The sequence below is a fragment of the Notothenia rossii genome, assembly GCF_949606895.1.
Source record: "Notothenia rossii genome assembly, chromosome: 1".
NCBI classification, from domain to species: domain Eukaryota; kingdom Metazoa; phylum Chordata; class Actinopteri; order Perciformes; family Nototheniidae; genus Notothenia; species Notothenia rossii.
Genome location: NC_136912.1, coordinates 48,936,619 through 48,957,957, shown reverse-complemented (window position 1 = coordinate 48,957,957; position 21,339 = coordinate 48,936,619). Strand labels below are relative to the sequence as shown.

The 21,339-nt window shown below is 43.8% G+C and overlaps 2 protein-coding genes and 1 long non-coding RNA gene across 14 annotated transcripts in view; 1 reads left to right on the top strand and 2 right to left on the bottom strand.

Annotated features, from left to right (window-relative positions):
- The window catches only part of LOC307043569 (uncharacterized protein), a 204,689-nt gene extending 201,922 nt beyond the window's left edge, over positions 1-2,767 (top strand). For 2 of the 3 annotated variants that reach the window (XR_013809407.1, XR_013809408.1), the window contains one exon: positions 1,501-1,552. Coding sequence is in view for 1 of the 3 variants with exons in the window: in XM_079688088.1 (XP_079544214.1) it covers positions 1,501-1,714 (214 nt within the window). In the remaining 2 variants the exon portion in view is untranslated. Of the gene's footprint in view, positions 1-1,500 lie in introns of all 3 variants that reach the window. The other variant, XM_079688088.1, reaches the window with a different exon arrangement.
- LOC307043773 overlaps positions 1-21,339 on the bottom strand; it is an 89,294-nt gene that overhangs the window by 53,715 nt on the left and 14,240 nt on the right. The window lies entirely within an intron of this gene.
- On the bottom strand, positions 2,242-6,798 carry LOC307043665 (fibrinogen-like protein 1). Its single transcript, XM_079688307.1, has 7 exons — positions 6,727-6,798; positions 5,793-5,961; positions 5,029-5,188; positions 4,811-4,908; positions 4,536-4,624; positions 3,301-3,530; positions 2,242-3,167 (listed from the first exon to the last, which is right to left on the bottom strand). Exons 1-7 carry the CDS (start codon positions 6,781-6,783, stop codon positions 2,924-2,926), a joined length of 1,047 nt encoding a protein of 348 aa, XP_079544433.1. The 5' UTR covers positions 6,784-6,798; the 3' UTR covers positions 2,242-2,923.

The window sequence follows — 21,339 nt, the reverse complement described above, 5'->3', positions numbered from 1 at the left end:
GTGCACACAATCAGCTACAACATACATGGGGAACAGGGAAGTTGTCGTCAATATACCCCACACAGTACAATGATTATATCCACAGTAACGGCGTCTCGTCTTTACATTCCCCCCCTCTTCTCCTAAAGGGCACAGTACCTCAATTCTCATGTACCGGGATAGACAGTCTGCCACCAAGTTGGCTTTCTTCAATTCCTTGAGTGTCTAGAACGGACAATATAGATCCCTCCCCTGAGGCTATGGACACACCAGATCCCTCCCCGAGGCCACGGACCCAACATATCCCTCCCCTGAGGCCATGGACACACCAGATCCCTCCCCGAGGCTATGGACCTAATAGATCCCTCCCCTGAGGCTATGGACACACTAGATCCCTCCCCTGAGGCTATGGACACACCCTCAAATGTCGTCAAACATGTCGTGCCGCCACCCATCCGGAAGCTGTCCCGGTCTGCTGCAAGGCGCTGGTCCGCCTCAAGCACGACCCAGTTCCTGCAGACTCCCTGGGGTTCCGGGTGCGCCTCCTCGGCCTGCAAACGCCGCTCCAATGGCTCGCTCGTCTCCTGCTGCTTATCTCTCGTCTCCTGCCGCTTGCCTCTCGTCTCCTGCTGCTTGTCTCTCTTCTCCTGCTGCTTGTCTCTCGTCTCCTGCTGCTTATCTCTCGTCTCCTGCTGCTTGTCTCTCTTCTCCTGCTGCTTCAGCAGCCGTGGCCCCCTGACCAGTTCCAGGCCTAGCCACCCCCAGCCGCGGTTCCTCTCTTTGGTCCCTCTTCTTTCCTCTCGTCAATTTTACCTCCTCACTTGGTCGAATCCCACTTCTGACACCAATTGTGAGACTGACCGTTGAGCGGCCCAGACCAAGCAAGGAGGCAGAGGCAAAACGTCCAAAAATATAACCCGACGTGGGCATTTATTCAAATATGTGTACAAAGTTCACAGCCTCAATCATGCTGTTCTCCTTTCTCATATCCTGCAGCCACAAGGATCTCACACACACTTCCAGCCCAACAAGAAACAGCACTTAAATACACAGACACTAACAAACACAGGTGAGGGGGAGCAATTAAACACAGGTGGGGGGGGGAGGAGACAACACAGGGCACCAGGTGCACACAATCAGCTACAACATACATGGGGAACAGGGAAGTTGTCGTCAATATACCCCACACAGTACAATGATTATATCCACAGTAACGGCGTCTCGTCGTTACAATACAATATACTTAGAAGTCAATAGAAATAAAAAAATTCAAGAAAAATGGTGCCAAGAGACTGGTGCAAGGGACAAAAACAGAATGTAAAATGAAATACTCTACGGTAGAATCGAATGAAATACTTTATATTGTAATAATGTAAAACTAAATATGACTGTAAAAAGATGTCTATATGCTTCTTACTTCAGTTGTTGTTTGTTGAGACTTCCCCCTTGGACAGTTCTCAGTTCACCTGGGTAAAGCAGTTTGTACAGATAATAGAATCAGCTCTCTGTCTCCCCCTGCAGGCAGCTCTCCAGCGAACAGGCCAAACTCCAGCAGACGCTGCAGAAGGAGTCCAAGGTCAACAAGCGTCTGTCCATGGAGAACGAGGAGCTGCTCTGGAAGCTGCACAATGGAGACCTGCTGGCCAGCCCCCGCCACCTCTCCCCCACCTCACCCTTCGGCTCACCTCGGAACTCTGCCTCCTTCCCCACAGCTGCACCCTTATCGCCCAGATAACCCCGACAACAAGCCTCCTGCTCCACCAGCCTGGAAAAGACAAGACAGAGCTGTTCCAAACACAGAGAAAGACTTCAATCACAGCAATGTTGTTGGATATTAATGATAAACTTGTACATTTGGAACAAATTGCATAAAAGACGCTTGTTCTGAAAGCGTTGCAGTGGCACCGATGCACTTATGTCTGACAGTGGAATGGCCATGCTCTCTACCAAATGCCTAGTTCTCCAACAAGCCTTTCTTCTTTTTCTGAAGAAAGCATACAACAGGCACACCTCAGGGTCTGTACATGGCGCCTCACTCTTGTTATGACTATCCTTCCATGTTTGTTCTGATATGTTGTACAATTTAGGATCCTTTTATCCTGTTATTTTATACCGCTCTTTCTAAAGAGGCGGGTGAGAAGAAACCTTGGACTTGAGCCTCTTGCAGGTTGTGGAAACACACTCAGAGTGGTTTGGGTGTTTGGTGGCATGGATTGTTTTGCCTATTCCCCTTCTTTTAAAGAGGACCTTTTTCCCAAAGAGCGAAACTCAATCCCTCATCTGCTTTGGAGCTCTGGAAGAAGTGAACAACGTATTGTCCTTCTGTTGATCTGAGGCACTGACCTCTAGATCTGTTCCTCTTTGTAAGCTCCTCACAACCTCTACCTGAAACTACTTTGTGGAATGTGATCACCCTTGGATGTTAGATCTGAGCTGTCAGTTCAGAGACTTAACACATCATCTCAGAGCCAAATATGCAGAAGTGTGTTTGCCCCTTTACTTTCCCCTTGAAATGGCTCATTGACCAACAGAAACCAGGCCATGCTCAGCTACTGGCTGATCGACATCTGTCTTTACTTTGGATCCCACCAGAAAAACACACACGTTATCATTTCCACAGATAGAATCTCCCACAATCTCATTGACTGAGCGATTACTGGCTCATTTTACTGAATCCAAAATACCTTTATATGTCTGGTGAAAAAACTCAGATGTTCCTAAAAGGCCTCAGTTCACCATGTTGTTTTATTTTGGACATGAAATAAATACAAAAGGATATGAGATAAAAGCACCATTGTTTTATTTGGATATTGAAATAATTGCAGAGTTGACATACAAGTCAAACATTAGATGAAAGACTTTAAAGAGATGACATAGAATGATGTTTGATGTGTGGGATTTCAGGAAGCTGTTGGGCTGCAGTAGGAGACTTCCTCTCTTGCTTTCAGTGTTGAAGTCGGACATGATGATCTTCAATGGTGTCCCCCTTTGCTTTGCTGCTGGCCTGTCGTCCTGGTAACGGGGCAATGACCTGTTGCCGAGGCTCGAGGTCAGCGGCTCGTACCATCATGACCACAGATTTGATAGAGTACCACCAGCCGTGCCACGTGTACCAAACCACCCCGTCATCAGCCATGGCTTGGTCCGGGCCTCTGTAGTAGTGACCGTTCAGGTTTCCTGAGTCACACCTGCAGCGAGGAGAGACAGAAGAAGACCTGCAGTACCTTCTGTATAACCTGTGTGTGTAAATTGCCATTTTGACCTTTGCCCCGTGGTTGTTCCTCTCTTTGCGTGTGTGGTTCTACTGAGTGACGGACCCACCTGCTGAACCACCAGCCGGACCTGCTGTGTCTGATGCAACTGGTGTGGTTCTCCGTGTCTCCGTTATTAAGCTGGTCATAGGTGCTGAACTTGATCCCGTTTGACCCAGGGAGTTCCTCTGTAAGAAATGGACCAGTCCGTTTCTTCCCGGCAGAGGGGGGGCTGTGGACATGAGCCAGGGCGTCCCCAGCGTTCCCAGTGTACTCTCCCACATGTAACTGGTACTGGTCCTTTGAGTGAACACAGGGGACAAAACACTTCAGGAAAGCCCTTTCATAGGAGTGTAGCAGCCAAAATGCTTATTTTGCCACAGCTTATTATTTCTGTTATTGTAAATATTTGTTTACACGGCACACAGGTAGTATTGGTCACTTCTGACAGTTATCACATGGGTGTGGTGTCAGGTGTTCAGTGCACCTGTTGTGCTTGTGTGGGTGACAGAGAGGGTGAGACCGTATGGTCCTGCTAAGATGATTATTTATGTTATTTGCTTTATTAAATGATCAACCACAACTTCAGCACGGACCCTTCTTGCAGCGCGGCAGAGTATAAGCCACGTTTTAGCATAATTTATCGGGATTTTTGCCGTTACAATGAGGAACCAACTTTTAATATAGAAATACAAAACATTTAATTTTTCAAAAGAAATTACTGCAAGAAATGTTGGCACATGATACTGTGGATTGCAGAGCTGATGAGGCTTAGATGGTTTGAAATGACTTCAGAATAGGCTAGTAAAAGCCTTTATGATAAAGATAAGAGTGAAGAAAGAAATCACGTAGCAATACGGGCTAAACGTTTGAAAGGAAAGAAAGAAGAGAAAGAAAAGTGATGAAAGGAGAGAAGGAGAGATGCAGAGCAGCTGGCCTGAAGCAAAACGGCCTTGCTGTGTTTTCCATAGCAGAGATCATCAAACACAAACAAAATACTTAGTCTAAATAATAGCTCTGTGTTATGGGAAATAAAGGGAAGGCGAGGAGAAAGACAGAAAGAGACACAGAGAGAAGGTTTCAATACGCTCACAGTACAAACAGATGTGCAAAATGATTGACTTATTCGATCCAGTATGAAGACTTCTATTGTTCAATTCAACAAAAGACAATCAAATGATCTCTTTTCTGCTCATTTAAAATCTGGACTCCTGTTAAAGGATTTAGTTGTTGTTGCAATGAGAAGTGACTTTTTCTTTTATTAAACTTTTTTATACTCATTATTTTATTTTTGGGTAGTTTTACCTTTTCGTCATCAACTTTGAAGTTCTTGTACTCTGCATAGCGCTGGTTACCCTCAAAGTCCTGCATGTCGATCCGCAGGTCGTAGTTTCCTAGAAGACACAGAGTTACACAGGCAGCCATCACACACACACACACACACACACACACACACACACACACACACACACACACACACACACCTACACACCTACACATAGACACACACCTACACACGCACCTACACACACACACACACACACACACACACACACACACACACACACACACACACAAACCTGTGGAGGTGAGATTGTGTAGAGCTGTATTCCCCAGCCAGAATTCTCCATCAGGGGAGTAGAGGTCACCAAACCCATGCTTGTACTCCACCCACGCTCTGCTCACACAGGGCAAACACTGCTTATACAATTACCTGCATTCTCAAATCATTTGACACATGCAGAGTAGAACTCCTATTTTTGTGTGTGTAAAAAAGGATATACACACACAGACACACCTGTCAAAGCTCTCCTCGCCGTCTCTCCTCCTCTGGAAGACGGTCCACCCTCCCCCGTTGTTCATGTCGCAGTAGACGCTGAGTGAGGAGGGGGAGCCGTGTGGACGGATCACATACAGCCCGCTGGCCATGTTACCCTCTGCAAACAGCTCGGAGCAGTCTGAACACACACATACACACCAGGTGAATTATTCAAACTGTTAGTTAAATATATTTGAGTTACATTAAAAGCCACATAAAGGTAGTGAGAATCTCAGCGGCGTGACGTTTTTTCCTGTGGAGCAGCTGCAGGGCCATGACTAAGCTACAAAATGCTAACTGCTGATTGGTAAGCAGCACATTTATTATGAATGAATACATGACACTTGTATGCCGAGGAACTCCATACAAGACCTGACAGTCTTCTGTTTACAAACCAGCAGGGGAACAGTGTTCTTTGATTCTCAATAAACCTTTTCTCTGTTCTTCTCTCAAGGGTTACCGATATAAGAAACCCCTTTTAACAATACAACTAAATATAATAATATATTAATATAAAAATATATTCATTTCATCCACTGACTATAAAATGATACTAATTAGCATGGCTTTAACACAAGCTAAGGACTCAGGCTGGACATACTGTATGGTAAAGAGGGTTGATATCTAGAATGTGACTAACTTGGTGTGTAGGTAAAGAAGCAATTAGGTTGTCACGTTGTAGGAAAGTAAAGGCAGATACAGTTTATTCAAAGTATGTATCTGTCATGGAAATCTCTCCCCACCTTTAAAGAGTTTCTCCGGGCCCAGATGGGAGCTGGGTATGAGCTCCAGCTGCCCGGCCTGGCTGTTGTGGAGTGCCTGGATGTAGCCATGCTGGTCGCTGATCAGGGTCTTCAGACCTTGGATTTGTGCTTCCAGATGAACCACCTTCTCTTCACACGGCACCGGGGCCTGGACAGAGCCAGAAGGACACCATTAGTCACCGCTACACATGGGCTAACATGGATTTTAAAGTGGTAGGATGCAAACAGTCAGAACCAACATCTCGCTCATACTTACTTATCTCTGGATGCAAACAGCATATGAAAAGATGAAATGCATAATGTTTCATTTACTGTTGAGTTTGTATGCAACCTTCAACAATCCAATTGAATGGCTCAGGAAAGAGAAGTTGGTCTACTTGACAGTTTTACTGATGAACAAAGAGCTGAGGGAAAAACAATGAAAATCCCAAAAAAGGCAGAGGTTGTTGCTGACACTCAAAGATTCATAGTCAGAACTGCAGTGTAATAGAGGCATGTTCTATTTGATCAGGAACCACACTCAAACATGTTTAAGTACAATAAGCAGCCTGCCTAACTATCAAGATCAAATGTCACAGAACCAAACACAAGGAATGGTAAACAGTGAAGATACACAGTCCTTCTATGACTGTTTGGTTTTCAGGTATTGCTTTAAATTTGAAAAAATTACAATAAATACAACTAAAATAACATTAACATGTTTTTCAATATGAGCAGGTTTGCATAGGACCTCCTTCACCAAAGCAGGAGGAGCAGGATTTGTAAATAGCCACCAAAAAAGTCATTCCAATCACCTATTTTGTGTTAATAAATAAATATCCAAAAGCTGCACATGTAAAAGAAAAACTATATGCGTGGAATGATTAGAATGGTATCTTGTGAGATAAAGTGGAAGTGAGCTTGTGTTTCTTACCGCCAAAGAAGCAGCCACGTGAAGAAGAAAGGCCACTGATGTCCTGAGCATCCCCATGATCAGTGATCTCTCTCAGACTCTTCTCTCTGTCTCTGGTGCACTCTGCTCTCTCTGTTGCTCTCTGCTTTGCCCTCCTCTCTGTTTGACTTGGGATGATCAGACGACACTGTAAATTAGCCTCCATCTAGTGGTTGGAGTACGTAGTGTCTCCGGCTGATATACTGAAGCTACAAACAGCCCAAGTGTCTTCAGTCATTTCAATGTTTCACTTATTCAACATTAGCGACAGAGATGTTCCAGTCATGGACGCATGTCGACATTTGAAATGTAATTTTTTATCCTGTGTAACACAAACGCCTATTCAACAAAATAGCAATTATCTTTTTGTACAACACATTTCAAGAATGATTAAATAAATACTAACATGAATAAATCCTAAAATAAATAAACACACACACATTATTGTTTTACAATGAATGCACTGGATACATTAACAATAACAAATATATTGGTTAACGCCATAAACTTTGCAAATGTTGCATTAGTTTTTATGTCTATATTTCTTAAAATATCTGATGAGAAACACTTCCATCACTAAAATAAAGATAACATTTATTCAAAAGGGCGAAAAATCACTCAATCAGAAACAAATACGTACAGTACATGAATAAAACCTAAACAAATTACATGAGTCAATTATACTTCAATTATTGAAATAAACAAATTATTCAAACATCTATTTCAATAAAACCATCACTAAATCAATCTTCAATGAATTAGTGAATTGAAATATTCAAGTATGTATTTCAGCAAGTAATTTGTATTCCTCCATAGCCTACGATGTCGTGTGTGTCACACGCTATGCTAAAATCAGAGGGAAAGGAAGAGGGCTAGGATAGCCAAACGGATTTAACCCTGATCTAAAACCAACCACTCGGATAGATATACCGGCCCGTCCACACAGCAGCGTTAAAAAAAGCTTCCAACGCTTCTGCCCATTCACTTTGAATGGGGTGACGTGACTTTGCCTCACTTTTCGCCGAACTGCATTGTGGGAAGCAAAGCGGAGATTTACAGGCATCTCAGGCTTCAAAAGTTGAGCAATGTTCAACTTTTGAAGCTGAGGTGGAAGCATCAGCCAATCAAATCCTGTTTATGCAAATCTGACAGTACAAGCGCTAGCCAATCAAACCGCGTGTAAGCTGGGAGTGACATTCATTTTCTATATTCCTAACAAAATGGAGGAGAAATTAGTTATTGCGGTAGCAAATCACCCGGTTCTTTATGACCAGTCCCTATTAACTTGCCGGGATACAAACCGGAGGAACCAGGCATGGAGGGAGGTGGCAGAGACAGTGGGTGAAACTGGTAGGTTTTCGCCTGTTTGGGGATTTTATATCCAGTTTACTTCATTTTAACATTGCTAGCAAGCAGGGGGGCGGGAGCGTCATGTGATTGGCTGTTGGTCCCGTTGCTCGCAAAAAATCCCCAAGCTTCAGATACGCCCACCTTCAAGATTTTTTAACGCTGCTGTGTGGAAGTACCGACCAGTCTGCTAGCTGCATTTTAGGTAAGGGCAACATAAACCAGTAAAATCGTGTATTTTAAAATGGCATCTCTAACGGCCCGTCCACACATCGGCATGCGTTTAAAGCTTCACCATTCACTTTGAATGGGGTGACGTCACTTTTCGCCAAACTGCATTGTGGGAAGCGAAGCGGAGCTTTGCTGGCGTGGCTCGCTGCAAAAGTTGAGCAATGTTCAACTTTTGAAGCCTCGGCAGAAGCGTCAGCCAATCGAATCATATGCCAGTACAAGCTCTAGCCAATCAAACCGCTGCTTGTGTGTCAAGGGCGGGAGATTCATGTGATTGGTTGTTGGTCGAGTTTCAGACACGCCCGCCGGCAAGCTTCAACGCACTTCATGTGGACGCTGCGTAATATGCCTCGGCTTGCTCTTTTGGCGTGTAGTCTTCGCAGCTAAAGAAGGAAAACGTTGACTCTGGTGGGACTCGAACCCACAACCTTTGAATCACTCCTCAAGAGTTTAACTAGAAGTCCAATGCGCAGAACATTTAACGTGTTACCCCCAAGCCCCCAGGAAGTGCTCCGGACTCTGATGAGAATATTCGTAGTGGCCAAACGGCGGTACTACACTTCCGTTAGGTTGCTGGGTCCGGAAACACTTTTTCCCATTGACTTACATTGAGAAAGAGTGGTCTGTAAATCGTTCGATAATTTTTTTTAAACTAAATAGACTACCCAGTATGAACATTTGTATAGCCCTTTACATTCGGTCCACAAGTTGTAAAATGTGCTAATAACGTTATTCTGAAGTATTTCCCTCGGCATTATAAACGCGCATCTAACCCACGGGGCTGTGGAAAGCCCAATGTGCCACTATTCGCCCGTTTATTTCGCCCGTTTTTTTAATATGATAATGAGCCCCTCCTTCTGATTTCCATAGCCACTAAGTTTAAAGTGCATTCAAAGTGAATGGTGAAGCATCAACGCACGCCGCTGTGTGGACGGGCTGTAACGGCCCCTACACACGGCGGTGTGCGTTGCCGCTTCAACGCTTCTGCCCATTCACTTTGAATGGGGTGACGTCACGATTCACCGAACTGCATTGTGGGAGCAAAGCGTAGCTTCTCTAGCGGTGCTCGCTGCAAAACTAGAGCAATGTTCTACTTTTGACGCCTCGACGGAGGCGTCAGCCAATCGAATCATATGCCAGTACAAGCTCTAGCCAATCAAACCGCGTGCTTGTGTGTTTGGGGCGGGAGATTCATGTGATTGGTTGTTGGTCGAGTTTCAGCCCCCCCCAGCCGGCAAGCGACAACGCACGCCGTCGTGTGTTGGGCCGTAACACATTTTTTTGTCTGAAACGCTTAATGAACTACATCTCTGGTCTCGCAGACTCTCACAACGACACACGTCACCAAGATGGCCGTCACTATGGTCTTGTCAAAAAAGGGATTGACTACCCTCACTATTATTAGCTTATTCATTATTCTCGCGTCCAGGAGAGAAGCTTTAAAAGTAAGACACAATGGAGTCTCTGAGAAAGGTTCAAATGGATACTTTAATTAAAATGGCGTGGTAATTTTACAAGCAGAGATATGGTTCAGAGAGCTGCAGCTTCCGCCCTCCTTTCACCAATGTCCGATATCGCACATAACAGAGGATTTTGACATTGTACATCCAATACATAACTAAATATGCCTTTTCTCCTCCTTATCTCTTTCATGACTTTTCATTTATTGCATTTTAACGGCTGTAATTCGTTACTTTAACAATACTGGAAATACTTTACGGCAGTTATCATTTACGGTAGTTCCGGATGTTGTCATACAAACTCACGTCTGTAAACAAAACTTATTAAAATAAACTGTACCTTCATTTGATATTCAGCAATTGTAATATCTCTATGTCTATAGATGTAGTGTTAAAGTCAGTAGGCTTTGATGCGCAACACTCCGTGTACATTTTAAATTTACATTCACAACTCTAAGAAAAGGAATATTAGCCACATGCTAAATGCTAACCGGAGATGAAGGATTTTCAGAATAAAAGCTTGGCATGTTCATTGTGCGAGAACTTCTGGTTTTTCAGAATAAAACTGCATTTAAGCTGACGGTATGTTTAAACCATAGACTGTATATATAAATGGACGTAGTGTCCGTGACGTCACCCATAGGATTCTGCAGAGTTGCCGAGAAGCCCTTAGTAGACGGAGTCGGCCACTAACGCTTGACAGCGACGTCAGGGTCTAATCCCGGTCTGCTCCAAATAAGGGCAAAGAGGCGGAGCCTAGGCGGGACCTGCTGCCTCCGAGCTGGAAGTAAACAGAGCTAGCTCAGGCTAAGAAGCTAAGCTAACATGAAATACATGCTTACCAAGTTACTGCTAACAGTGTAGTTCCCCTATATAAACGTTACATTCATAATCAAATGAGACAATCTGCAAGAGAATTAGCTATATTTTGTTATTCTTAATGCTTTTCATTCACACGTTAAGAAAAGAAGTACCGATACATAGCAGAACAATTGCGGCGATGTTCAGCTTAATAAGCCTTGTTCAACATAATTTATTTAGCTAATACTACAGCAGGCGAACCAAGTCTGCGTTTCGCTGCATTCCTTGATCTCCAGTTATAACGACGGACTCCATCGCCCGGAACTAACGGAGCCGCAGTGTGCTAGCTCCGGGACACCGGCTGGAGCTAGCCCCCTGCGGCTCCGTTAGCTCCGTCGGCCACCACTGGGATAATTGGGTCCCCTATTAACATGTGCTCCCGTTTAGCATTATGGGCGTCATAGCCATAGACTATAAAATCTTACCCAAGGCTGAATCATAAACTAAAATGTATATGTATGTATAAAGGGTTAAGTCCTTAGCTGGCTAATAAGTAACAAGCTAAGCTACCAAGCACACAAACACCTGCGAATGGGATTAACATGTATAATATTATCATTTTAGACTTCTTGGAAGTTCTGTTAGTACATTCAAGCGCACAGCACGACATTTTAATTAGGGATGCACCGAATATTCGGCCGCCGAAAATTATCAGTCGAAAATGGTTAAAAAGGCCCTTTCGGCACCGAAAAAATATAACGTGTTGTTGTGATGACGTAATCAAAACGCGGCGACAAGCACGATGCGCGACCATGCTCGCGGCTGGCTCACAGCCAACATGTCTGCCGCTTGGAGATATTTAAAAATATCAGAGAAAGAGGCGCGGATTGCGATTTGTAAAACGTGTTCAGCTGACTTTTCTCGAGGGGGTGTAACTTCAAAGACTTTCACCACTTCGGGATTACTCCACCACTTGAAATCAAAACACCCGGACAAATATGCGGAGTAAGATCAAATCACAAGCACTGACAGCGAGAGACTGTTCAGCGCTGCCTCTCATGTGCTTGATGAGAAGAGGAACAGACTTATGGCTGATAAAGCAGAGAAGCTACTGTTCATTAAAAAGAACCTCCCACTTTTCCTTAATAAGTAGACAAGGCTGGCTTATCATAAGCTTATCTACATGTCTACTCTATACCCACTTTCCTGAACAATTTTCATTGTGAGTTATAATTCACCATCTCAGGTAGATCATTAGGGGGAAATGACAGCAGCACAGTGTTCAATATATTGTACTTTCGGTATCTAAATGATACAATGCTGTTTACATTGCTCATGAGGACAGACCACCTTATTTGCAGATTCTTGAAATTGTAATTTCATTTGTAATTGATTGTGGTTTTTTATCCAGTTTTCACTTTATGTATCTTTATACAATGTTTACTACTTTGCTTATGAGGACAGAGAGCCTTATTTACAGATTCTTGAAATTGAATTGTAATTTCATTTGTAAATAGTTACATTCATGTGGATTTATCCAGTTTGCACATTTGTATGCATGCACTTATAGGTGCATTTGTTGTTGTTGAAGGCCTGGCTGTTACAGTCTTTATTTACACTATTTTGTTGTAGGCCTACTGGCCGAGATGTTTATGCAGTTTTAAAGCACCTTGGCTTTTTTCTAAATGCACTTTGTTGTAGTTATCCTACAGAGAAAAGAAAATGCACTTGACTTGGAATTAATGTACTGTATGCATTCAAAAGTGCTGAATAAAGGTTTTATGGAGCCATAATAGTTATTATTATTTAAGTTAAGTTTTGCCATAATCATTTATTTTTCCATAATCAGGTAGCTGAACAACATTGGTAAAAAATGTATACATTATATATATATTTCTATTAATCATTTTCGGCCTTTCGGCATTCGGTTTTCGGCCAACTGTTTCCTATTTACGGTATCGGTTTCGGCCAAGAATTTCCCATTCGGTGCACCCCTAATTTTAATTGTCTGGTATTTGTAACAATATTCCCTAAAAGGCACAATCACCACGAACACGGCTAAAGCTAAAGGGTCAAGCACAGTACTATGACTAACTAACGTTGTAGCCTCTATGGTTGTAGCCTAGCAGAGTGGAAAAGTTGCTGTTAGTTGACAGTGAGGCATGTACATGTCCATCAAAGTGACCACGCTCTAATTTATGCAAAAACTTGAAGCCCTAATATAAATAAAAGGGTCGTGTTAGAAAACAATTCACTCACAGATTCATAATCATGAAGGTGGAATCTAACTATATCGATGATAATATTTATTGCATCCATGGGTAGAAACACGTTTTTTTCTGCTGCAAAGTTAAACTCATATTTCTCGCATCAAATGACATCAAAACGCATTTTAATGGCCAAACTAACCTTAAAATAGGCATTTTCCACCGAGAATAAAACGAATGTCGGCCATGTTTTTTTTTTCTGCAGGGAAAAATTTGAAGATCACGTGACATAGACGCTGTCGTGTTGTTCAATAATACACGTGAGTTCAACTGTCACAATTACGTGTCTCTTTATTGGTAGCTCACATGCTAGAACACACCTAGCTTACCGTTACCCTAACATGTCGTCTCCCTATGACGTCACTGAACCGTGCCCGTAAGGCTTCACTCCTATTGGCTAACACACACACACATATACAATAACACCACATCTCCCTTTTTATGAATAAATGGGTAGACTGCCATTGACTCCACAGACCTTAGAGGATTATTCTGCCTCTGTAGGGTGGAAGGTCTGTTCCTATCTGAACCAGATATAAAATAACAGTTAACTCCAGACCTTCATGAACTAAATGGAACCCTATGATATTTTGTGTATTACACAACATTAATGCACAACATTAATAATAACCAGTTTTTGTTACTCTCTTATAAAACTCTATATCTCTTAGGCTTCTGGTTGTTTACAAGTCCAACCTAGCCGGTCTCACCACGGCTCTCCCAGACCTGGTTCTCGGGGTAGGTGGCAGATCTTGAACACCGGGCTCCGGAGGTTCTGCAACACGCTAGTCTGGCACACCTCCTGAATGCTGCTCAGCTGCATCCCTGCCGTTCTGCTCTGACAAGGAGTACATGGGGATGAGATGATGGCGATTACGCCGGTCTGTCCCATGAAGTCCCTCAAGAATGTAGGAATGCGGCGTGTTGTGACTTCCCATAATCGTTCCACTCGCCTTCTGATCCGTGACCCAAACCTCTTTTCCCGGTGCAAGCCTCTCGAGACTTCTCACTCGATGACGCAGGTTGTACCGCTGTGCATTCTTTATTCTCCTCTCTCTTTCTCGCAGAACTACAGCCTCGCTGTTGGGAAGAGCAGGATCCAGCAGCGCTAGTAAAGTTGGCACCGTCGTGCGAAGCCTCCTCCCCATGAGAAGTTGCGCAGGGCTATACCCGTTTTGTAGTGGGGTGGTTCTGTAAGCCAGCAGAGCCAGATATGGGTCTGCTGCTTTCTTAAGGAGACTCTTCACAGTCTTTACAGCCCGTTCTGCCTCACCGTTGCTCTGTGGATATTTAGGGCTGCTGGTGACGTGTTTAAATCCATACGACTCTGCAAACTCTTCAAATGCCCTTCCCGAGAACTGCGGCCCGTTGTCTGTGACCAGCGTCTCAGGGATATCATGTCGTGCAAAGATGGATTTGAGATGGTGGATTATATCTGTTGATCTTGTGGGTGTCAGCAAAGCCATTTCCACATACCTTGATGCATAATCCACTACCAGCAGATATGACTTGCTTCCCAGCATAAACAAGTCGGCACCCAGTTTCTGCCATGGTCGGCCTGGGTATTGTGTTGGCATCGCGGCTCTTTGGGGTTCTGTCTCTCCTTGCTGCATTTCCGGCAGTTGAGAACCAACTCATTCAGCTGCTGACTTAGCCCTGGCCACCATACAGACTGTCGGGCACGCTCCCTACACTTCACCACTCCTTGGTGACCTTCATGTAGTCTGGCGAGCACATCATTTCTCATTGTTGCGGGGATGACGAGTCTGTCCCCCTTTAACAGTAGTCCGTCCTACAGTTATGAGTGCTTGTTCCGCCCAGTATAACTTTATGGCTGGTTCGCTGTTGCTGTGTGCTGGCCATTTCTCTTCGCACAACTGCATCACTCTTCCGCATACACTGTCCTTTGCCAACTGCTCTTTTAGCTCTTCCAGGTAAGCCGTGCTTGCTGGCAAACTATCGATAATCATGTCCACATAGATATTCGTGCTCTCGAGGAACTCTTTTTCATCTGGTGTGGAGTCTCTTTTCACAGGTGCACGTGACAGTGTATCAGCCATCCACAGGCTTTTCCCTGGCACATGTGTGATTGAGTAGGTATAACGCATCAGGCGCATCCGGAAACGTTGAATCCGTGGGGGAAGCGCATCCAATGCCTGAGACCCCAGGAGACTCAGTAGAGGTTTATGATCCGTTTCCAGCTCAAAGTGTCTGCCGATGAGAAAGTCGTGAAACCTTTCACACGCCCAGGTTAAGCCTAAAGCTTCCTTTTCTACCTGTGCGTATCTCTGCTCCGTCTGTGTGAGAGAACGTGACATATAGGCTACCGGTCTCCAATCCTCTTCCCATTTCTGCAGAAGCACACTCCCCAAGCCGTATGATGATGCATCTGCTGAGACCTTGGTTTCTCTGTTTGTGTCATACATGGCTAGCACTGGTGGAGATATCAGAGAGTCTTTCAGATCTTGGAAGGCTCTGGCCTGATCGATGCCCCACAGCCAGCAGTTGTTTTTAGAGAGCAAGTCTCGAAGTGGCTTGTCTCGCTCTGCTAGCTGCGGTATGAACTTCCCCAGCTGGTTGACCATGCCTAGAAAGCTTGCTCACATTTTTCGGCTCTTCCATTTTCCTTACCGCCTCTGTCTTGCTCGGGTCTGGTCTAATGCCACTAGCAGTGATCACATGGCCCAGGTATGTCACCTCCTGTTTGGATATGTCGCACTTTTCCACATTCAAGGTGATTCCTGCCTTTTAGATCTTCTCCAGCCCAGCATACAGACGAGCGTCGTGCTCCTCCTGTGTTTGGCCCCACACCAGTACATCGTCCATGTGACAGACAACCCCCTCTAGTCCCTCGGTTACCTCAGTTGTCATCCTGTTTTGGAAATGCTCAGGGGCTGAGGCTATGCCGAAAGGTAGCCGATTGAAGTGGTATCGGCCAAAGGGTGTAATGAACGTTGTGTACTTGGCTGAGCCTTTTGTTAGAGGTATTTGCCAAAACCCCATTTTTGCATCCAACTTGCTGAATATTTTTGGCTCTAGCCAGCTTTCCCAGTGTTTCTTCCACTGAAGGTAGAATGTACTTTTCTCGACACACAGACTCGTTCAGTTTAGTTAGATCCACACATATGCAAACAGCCCCTGTCTTTTTAGGCGCCACCACCATGCCAGCGCACCAATCTGTAGGCTCCTCAACTCTGCTGATCACCCCCAGGTCTTCCATGCGGGACAGTTCCTCTTTGACTTTGTCCATCAGTGGCAGTGGAATCCTTGTAGGCGTCTTCAGAGAAAACGGTTGAGCCCCTGGTTTCAGCTTAATGGCATAATGCTGCCGCACCTCTCCAAGACCGCTGCATACTGTTGGGTAATTAGTCTTTAGCGTGTCCATAGTGACATTGTCTAGTCGTGCCACTAGCTTCAGCGCTACACTGGCAAGCCTCCCGAGCAATGCTGTTTGCAAGCGTCGAATGACATAAACATCCTTCATAAGTTCTCTCTCTCTTTTCTTCAGCAGCATACTAGCAAAGCCCACTACGTCTAAAGGATTTTTCCCTGGAACCCAAAGTGGCTTCCTTGGCTTTTGAAGAGCTGGTGGAGCTTTGTGCTTATAGACCTCCTTAAACACGGAGTGAGGAATGTCTGTAACATCAGCCCCAGTGTCAATTTTGAACTGCACACTTTCGTTGTTAATGTCAATGTCTGCCATCCACGGATCATTGTCGGCCTCAATGCTGCCTAAGAGCAAGCTTTCCTCTTCTTCATTAATCTCATGCACGCTTTTAGCTGCTTTACACACACGCATATAATGTCCCATTTTCCCACATGCATGGCATTTTAAATCCTTGGCTGGACACTCAGTCTTTACATCTGAAGGAGAACAACCACAGTTATAACACTTTGCATCATTACCCTTGTTGTACTGTGGCTTGGCTTGGTAGCTATTATCAGATTGAGCTTTGTTTTTAGCATATTTGCTACTGCTCTTAAACACTCTGTCCACTAATTTAGCGTCACTTACCTCAGTTCTATTGTCACCTCACAGAGAAGATTGTTGCCGTTTCACCTCTTCACTCTGCCGAGCCATGGTAATGGCTTTTCCCAAGGTAAGGTCTGAGTCCAGTTGCATCCGTTCAGACAGCCGCTTATCCGTCAATCCGACAACAAGGCTGTCTCGAATGAGTTCATCATGTAGTACGCCGTAGCTACAATGCTCTGCTAGTGCATATAGAGCTGTGACGAACGAGTCCACTGGTTCACCTTCTCCCTGTCTGCGCATATTAAACTTTGCCCGCTCATATATGACATTTTTCTTGACAACGAAGAAGCCTTGAAAGCCATCCCGCATACCTTGGTAAGTGTCTCTCTGAGCCGCTGTGAGAGTCAATCCACGTAAAATATCATCTGCTTCATCTCCCATGCAGTATATCAATGCGTTGACTTGATTCTCTTCTGAGCTACTGTTCGGATTACTTGCCAGGCGAAATCTCTCGAACCGCCGTATCCATTTGGCCCATTCCTGCGGTCTTGAAAAGTCGAAAGGCTCCGGTGGCTGGACGCTAAACGTAGCACTCGGTCCCGCCGCGGGTCGCGCTGCATCTCCGTTAGCATTCTCGTCTGCCATGTCCTCTTTCTTCCCTTTTCACCGTCAATTTGCTCCAAACAATACTTTTTCCCGGTCACACTCCACGTACTGTCGACAGGACTTCTGACACCATGTCGTGTTGTTCAATAATACAAGTGAGTTCAACTGTCACAATTACGTGTCTCTTTATTGGTAGCTCACATGCTACAACACACCTAGCTCACATGCTCCGTTACCCTAACATGTCGTCTCCCTATGACGTCACTGAACCGTGCCCGTAAGGCTTCACTCCTATTGGCTAACACACACACATATATACAATAACACCACAGACGCCAGCCATTGGAATGAATGGTGAAAAAAAATGGTTAATGTTATGGTTATGTTATTTAGCAGAGACTTTTATCCAAAGTGACTCACAAAAAACATAAAATAACCATAATTAATTAGAATATCAATACAAATAGTTACATAGTCAGTTACATTACTTATTACATTTTTAACAGGGTAATTAGTCATCTGTAACCTACTACATTTAAAAAAAGTAAACTTCCCAACCCTGATCATTAATTATAGTCAGCTAATTAATTAAACTTCAAAGAATGACAAAAGCATGTCAATATGATCTGTCTGTCCACTACATTAAATCAGCAGTACACTGAAAAAAAGGGAAAAGTGGGGTTGATCAATTTGCAAATATGCAGTTAATATATGAGACAGAATTTATTCATGTTTCTCGTCGAAACATCAATCAATCATGTAGAACTATTGTAATCTTGAGGGGTGTGCGTTCTATAAGTCTCAATCATGTAAGAAAAAAGTTATGTTTATCTCTGTAACCCCGCCCACTGAGCACATACGTCAGCAGCTTGCTCTGCAGCCGATTACTCATCAAAATGGTCGGACTCAAACCCCTACTTTTAATAGTTTCGTAATTGAACTTGAACAATATGGCACTTTAATGGACAAGATGAAAAGCAGAACAAATTGCAAAAAATCTAATTGGAAAATGTTGAAGTTTTTATTTTTTAAACAAAGAGGAGGGGGAGGGGGGAGGGGTCCACCATATTTTCTTCCCGCATCGGAGGAGTAAGCTGGTTATGTTCCGAGGAGATCTCTACAAGGTAAAAGTTCTTAAAAGTTATTTAATGTCATCAAATGTTCGTCATAGTTACAGGTTATCACAAGTCACATGGGCCCTTTCTCATTTCTCTAACTCCCCTCCTCGACTCCCCTCCTCGACTCCCCTCCTCGACTCCTATCCTCGAGACTTAGTCCCGCCCACAGGAGATGCGAGCCGAGGAGCCGAGGAGAGAGGAGGGGAAGCAGCAGGCGGTTAGAGAAATGAGAACTCCTCTCCTCTGAGCGGTCATTTTAAAGAGACGTCCATTAATGATGACAGGAGGCACAGCAGCCCTCTGTCTGATGGACAGATGTGTTCATGACGACTTATATATTTACTTTTAATTCACTGATGTACACACACATATGTATATATTTATATAAATATATACAATTTCAGAATCAAACAGAGCACTCTCATAATAACATAAAACTATCAGAGACTGGATATATACAAGTTGTGGCATATACTTGCCACGGCAAGTTGTGGCTGCTTGCCACGGCAAGTTGTGGCATCTGTGGCATTTACTTGCCACGGCAAGTTGTGGCATATACTTGCCACGGCAAGTTGTGGCATCTGTGGGAGATGCCACAAATGCCAAGGCACATGCCACGGCGAGTAGTGGCAACACTCATTGTGTTCTAGTATGATAAATAAAATAACATTGTAACCAGTGCTTGAATTGGAATAAAAAAGGTGCCAGTACTCTAAATCAGCAACAAGTATTTGGCACAAAGTCATAGTATCCTATAATGCTGGTGGGTTTGTCTCTTTACTGTATATTTTAGAAAGGCTCACTGTACTTAAACAAAATGACTCAGGGTGCATCTGAGATTAGAGGGGGTGCAGTGCTAAAGTGCTATTTTTATAAGTGGGGAGTGGACCTGACACCCTCTAGTCTAGGGGGGTCCGGGGGCATGCTCCCCCGGGAACATATTTTTTTAAATATTGAAGTTAGATGCATCAATCTGGTGCAATTTGAGAGAAAAATGAAGAGATATATGGATACCTCTCAACATCCATAATGAAACAACTGTAAACAGATTTACTTTTTCTTTATTGATATAAAAGAAAGTAAAGCTTGACTCCTACTGGCTGGTTAAATGACTCCTCGTCCCTGAGGTCACTACCAGTTTTTTGTGCCATTTTGCTGGATTTATTTGTCAATAGCGTTGCTGCACAAAGTGATAGCCCTCTAGTTTAAATCTACTACCCAAAAAGAAACATATGGAGATGGGTTACTATTTAAAAAAAATTGCAAATCTATTTGGGAACAGTAGAGCCGGGCCTCAAATCCTATAGGGGGGTCCGGGGGCATGCCCCCCCGGTAAGATTTATTTTTAAATGTTGGACTTAAATGCATCAATCTGGTGCATTTTGAGGGGGAAATAAAGAGACTACACCCATATGAAACAAAAATGTATACATTTAAATAATCATAAAATCATAAGTACATGGCCATAACCAATAACATACAATATCCAATATGAAAAAACATTGAAACTTGTTTATTTATTTGTTTTTGGTTCATTTACAGTTGTGAGTGTGTCTGAGCTCCTGAATCGGCCTCTCCTGTCTCCCTCCTCTCCCCCCTGCTCCTCTTTGAGGCAACAGCAAAGACTAGTTTTAGCTCTCAACAAGTTTATCTTACCTTTTTTCCCCTAGTTAACATTTTGTTTGTATTATTCATGCATATTTTACTAATCACTACCCCCTCAAATGGAAATATGTGTTTACATAAATAGTGACCGAACCGTTTGAGACCCACTGAGATAACTTAAACTAAGTTAACTATCTAAAGACTCAGAGAGTAATTTACCTCACCAGAGCTGTAGTTTCAGCCTCTCAGTCTGACAGCAAAGGACTCTCCCTCCACCTTGTTGTTGAAAAAGCTCCTTATATCCGTTAGCGCAGCTAGCTAGCACCAGATGCTAACAACAATACACGTAACCGGTGCGCGCGCTTTCTCGCTCGCTCGCGCCACACATACACCAACACACACCCTCCCGAGCTTGAATGACACACAGAGACCAATCGAGGGCATTAGTATGATCTGTATGAAAGTGGCAATGTCGGCAGGCCACGTCATGTAGACAGCCAGTCACCCTCTGTGAGGCAGAGTCAGACCCACATTTGCGCTGCGTTGCGTTTACAATATATATTGCCGGCGGCTGAGTACCGGCATTTTACTGAGTACCGGCAAGGTGCCGGTACTCAGTAAGAAGTGCCGGTACCACATGGGTAAAAATCAGAAGTGCCGGTACTGCGTACCGGTGAGTACCGGCCCAATTCAAGCACTGATTGTACCTTGAAAATCAATGCATTCGTTCATTTGACACGTTGGTGATTTTAGGTAGGCTATACAGCGACCCCTGGCGATTGTAGTGTGAAGTAAAAGTAGAAGTAGCCAACCTAAATGTTGGAATACTCTGTTACAAGTAAAAGTCATGCATTAAAATGTTACTCAAATAAAAGCGCAAAATGATTAGCATAACAATATACTTAAAGTGCATATTATATGTTTTCATGATAATGACTGATCATGAAAGTGTTCTCAAAGCTGGTAAAGGTGCAGCTAGTTTTAATGACTTTGTATACTGTAGTAGGGTATCTTGTGAATTTACTCCAGGAGTAACTATAAAGTCTGATTTAAGACTTGATTATATGTATCATCATTAATCAGAATCTGTAGTAAGTAACTAAAGGTAGCGTATTAAATAAATGTAGGGGAGTAGGCTACAATTACACAATTTACCTCTGAATTGTAGTGGGGTAAGTAGCCTACTA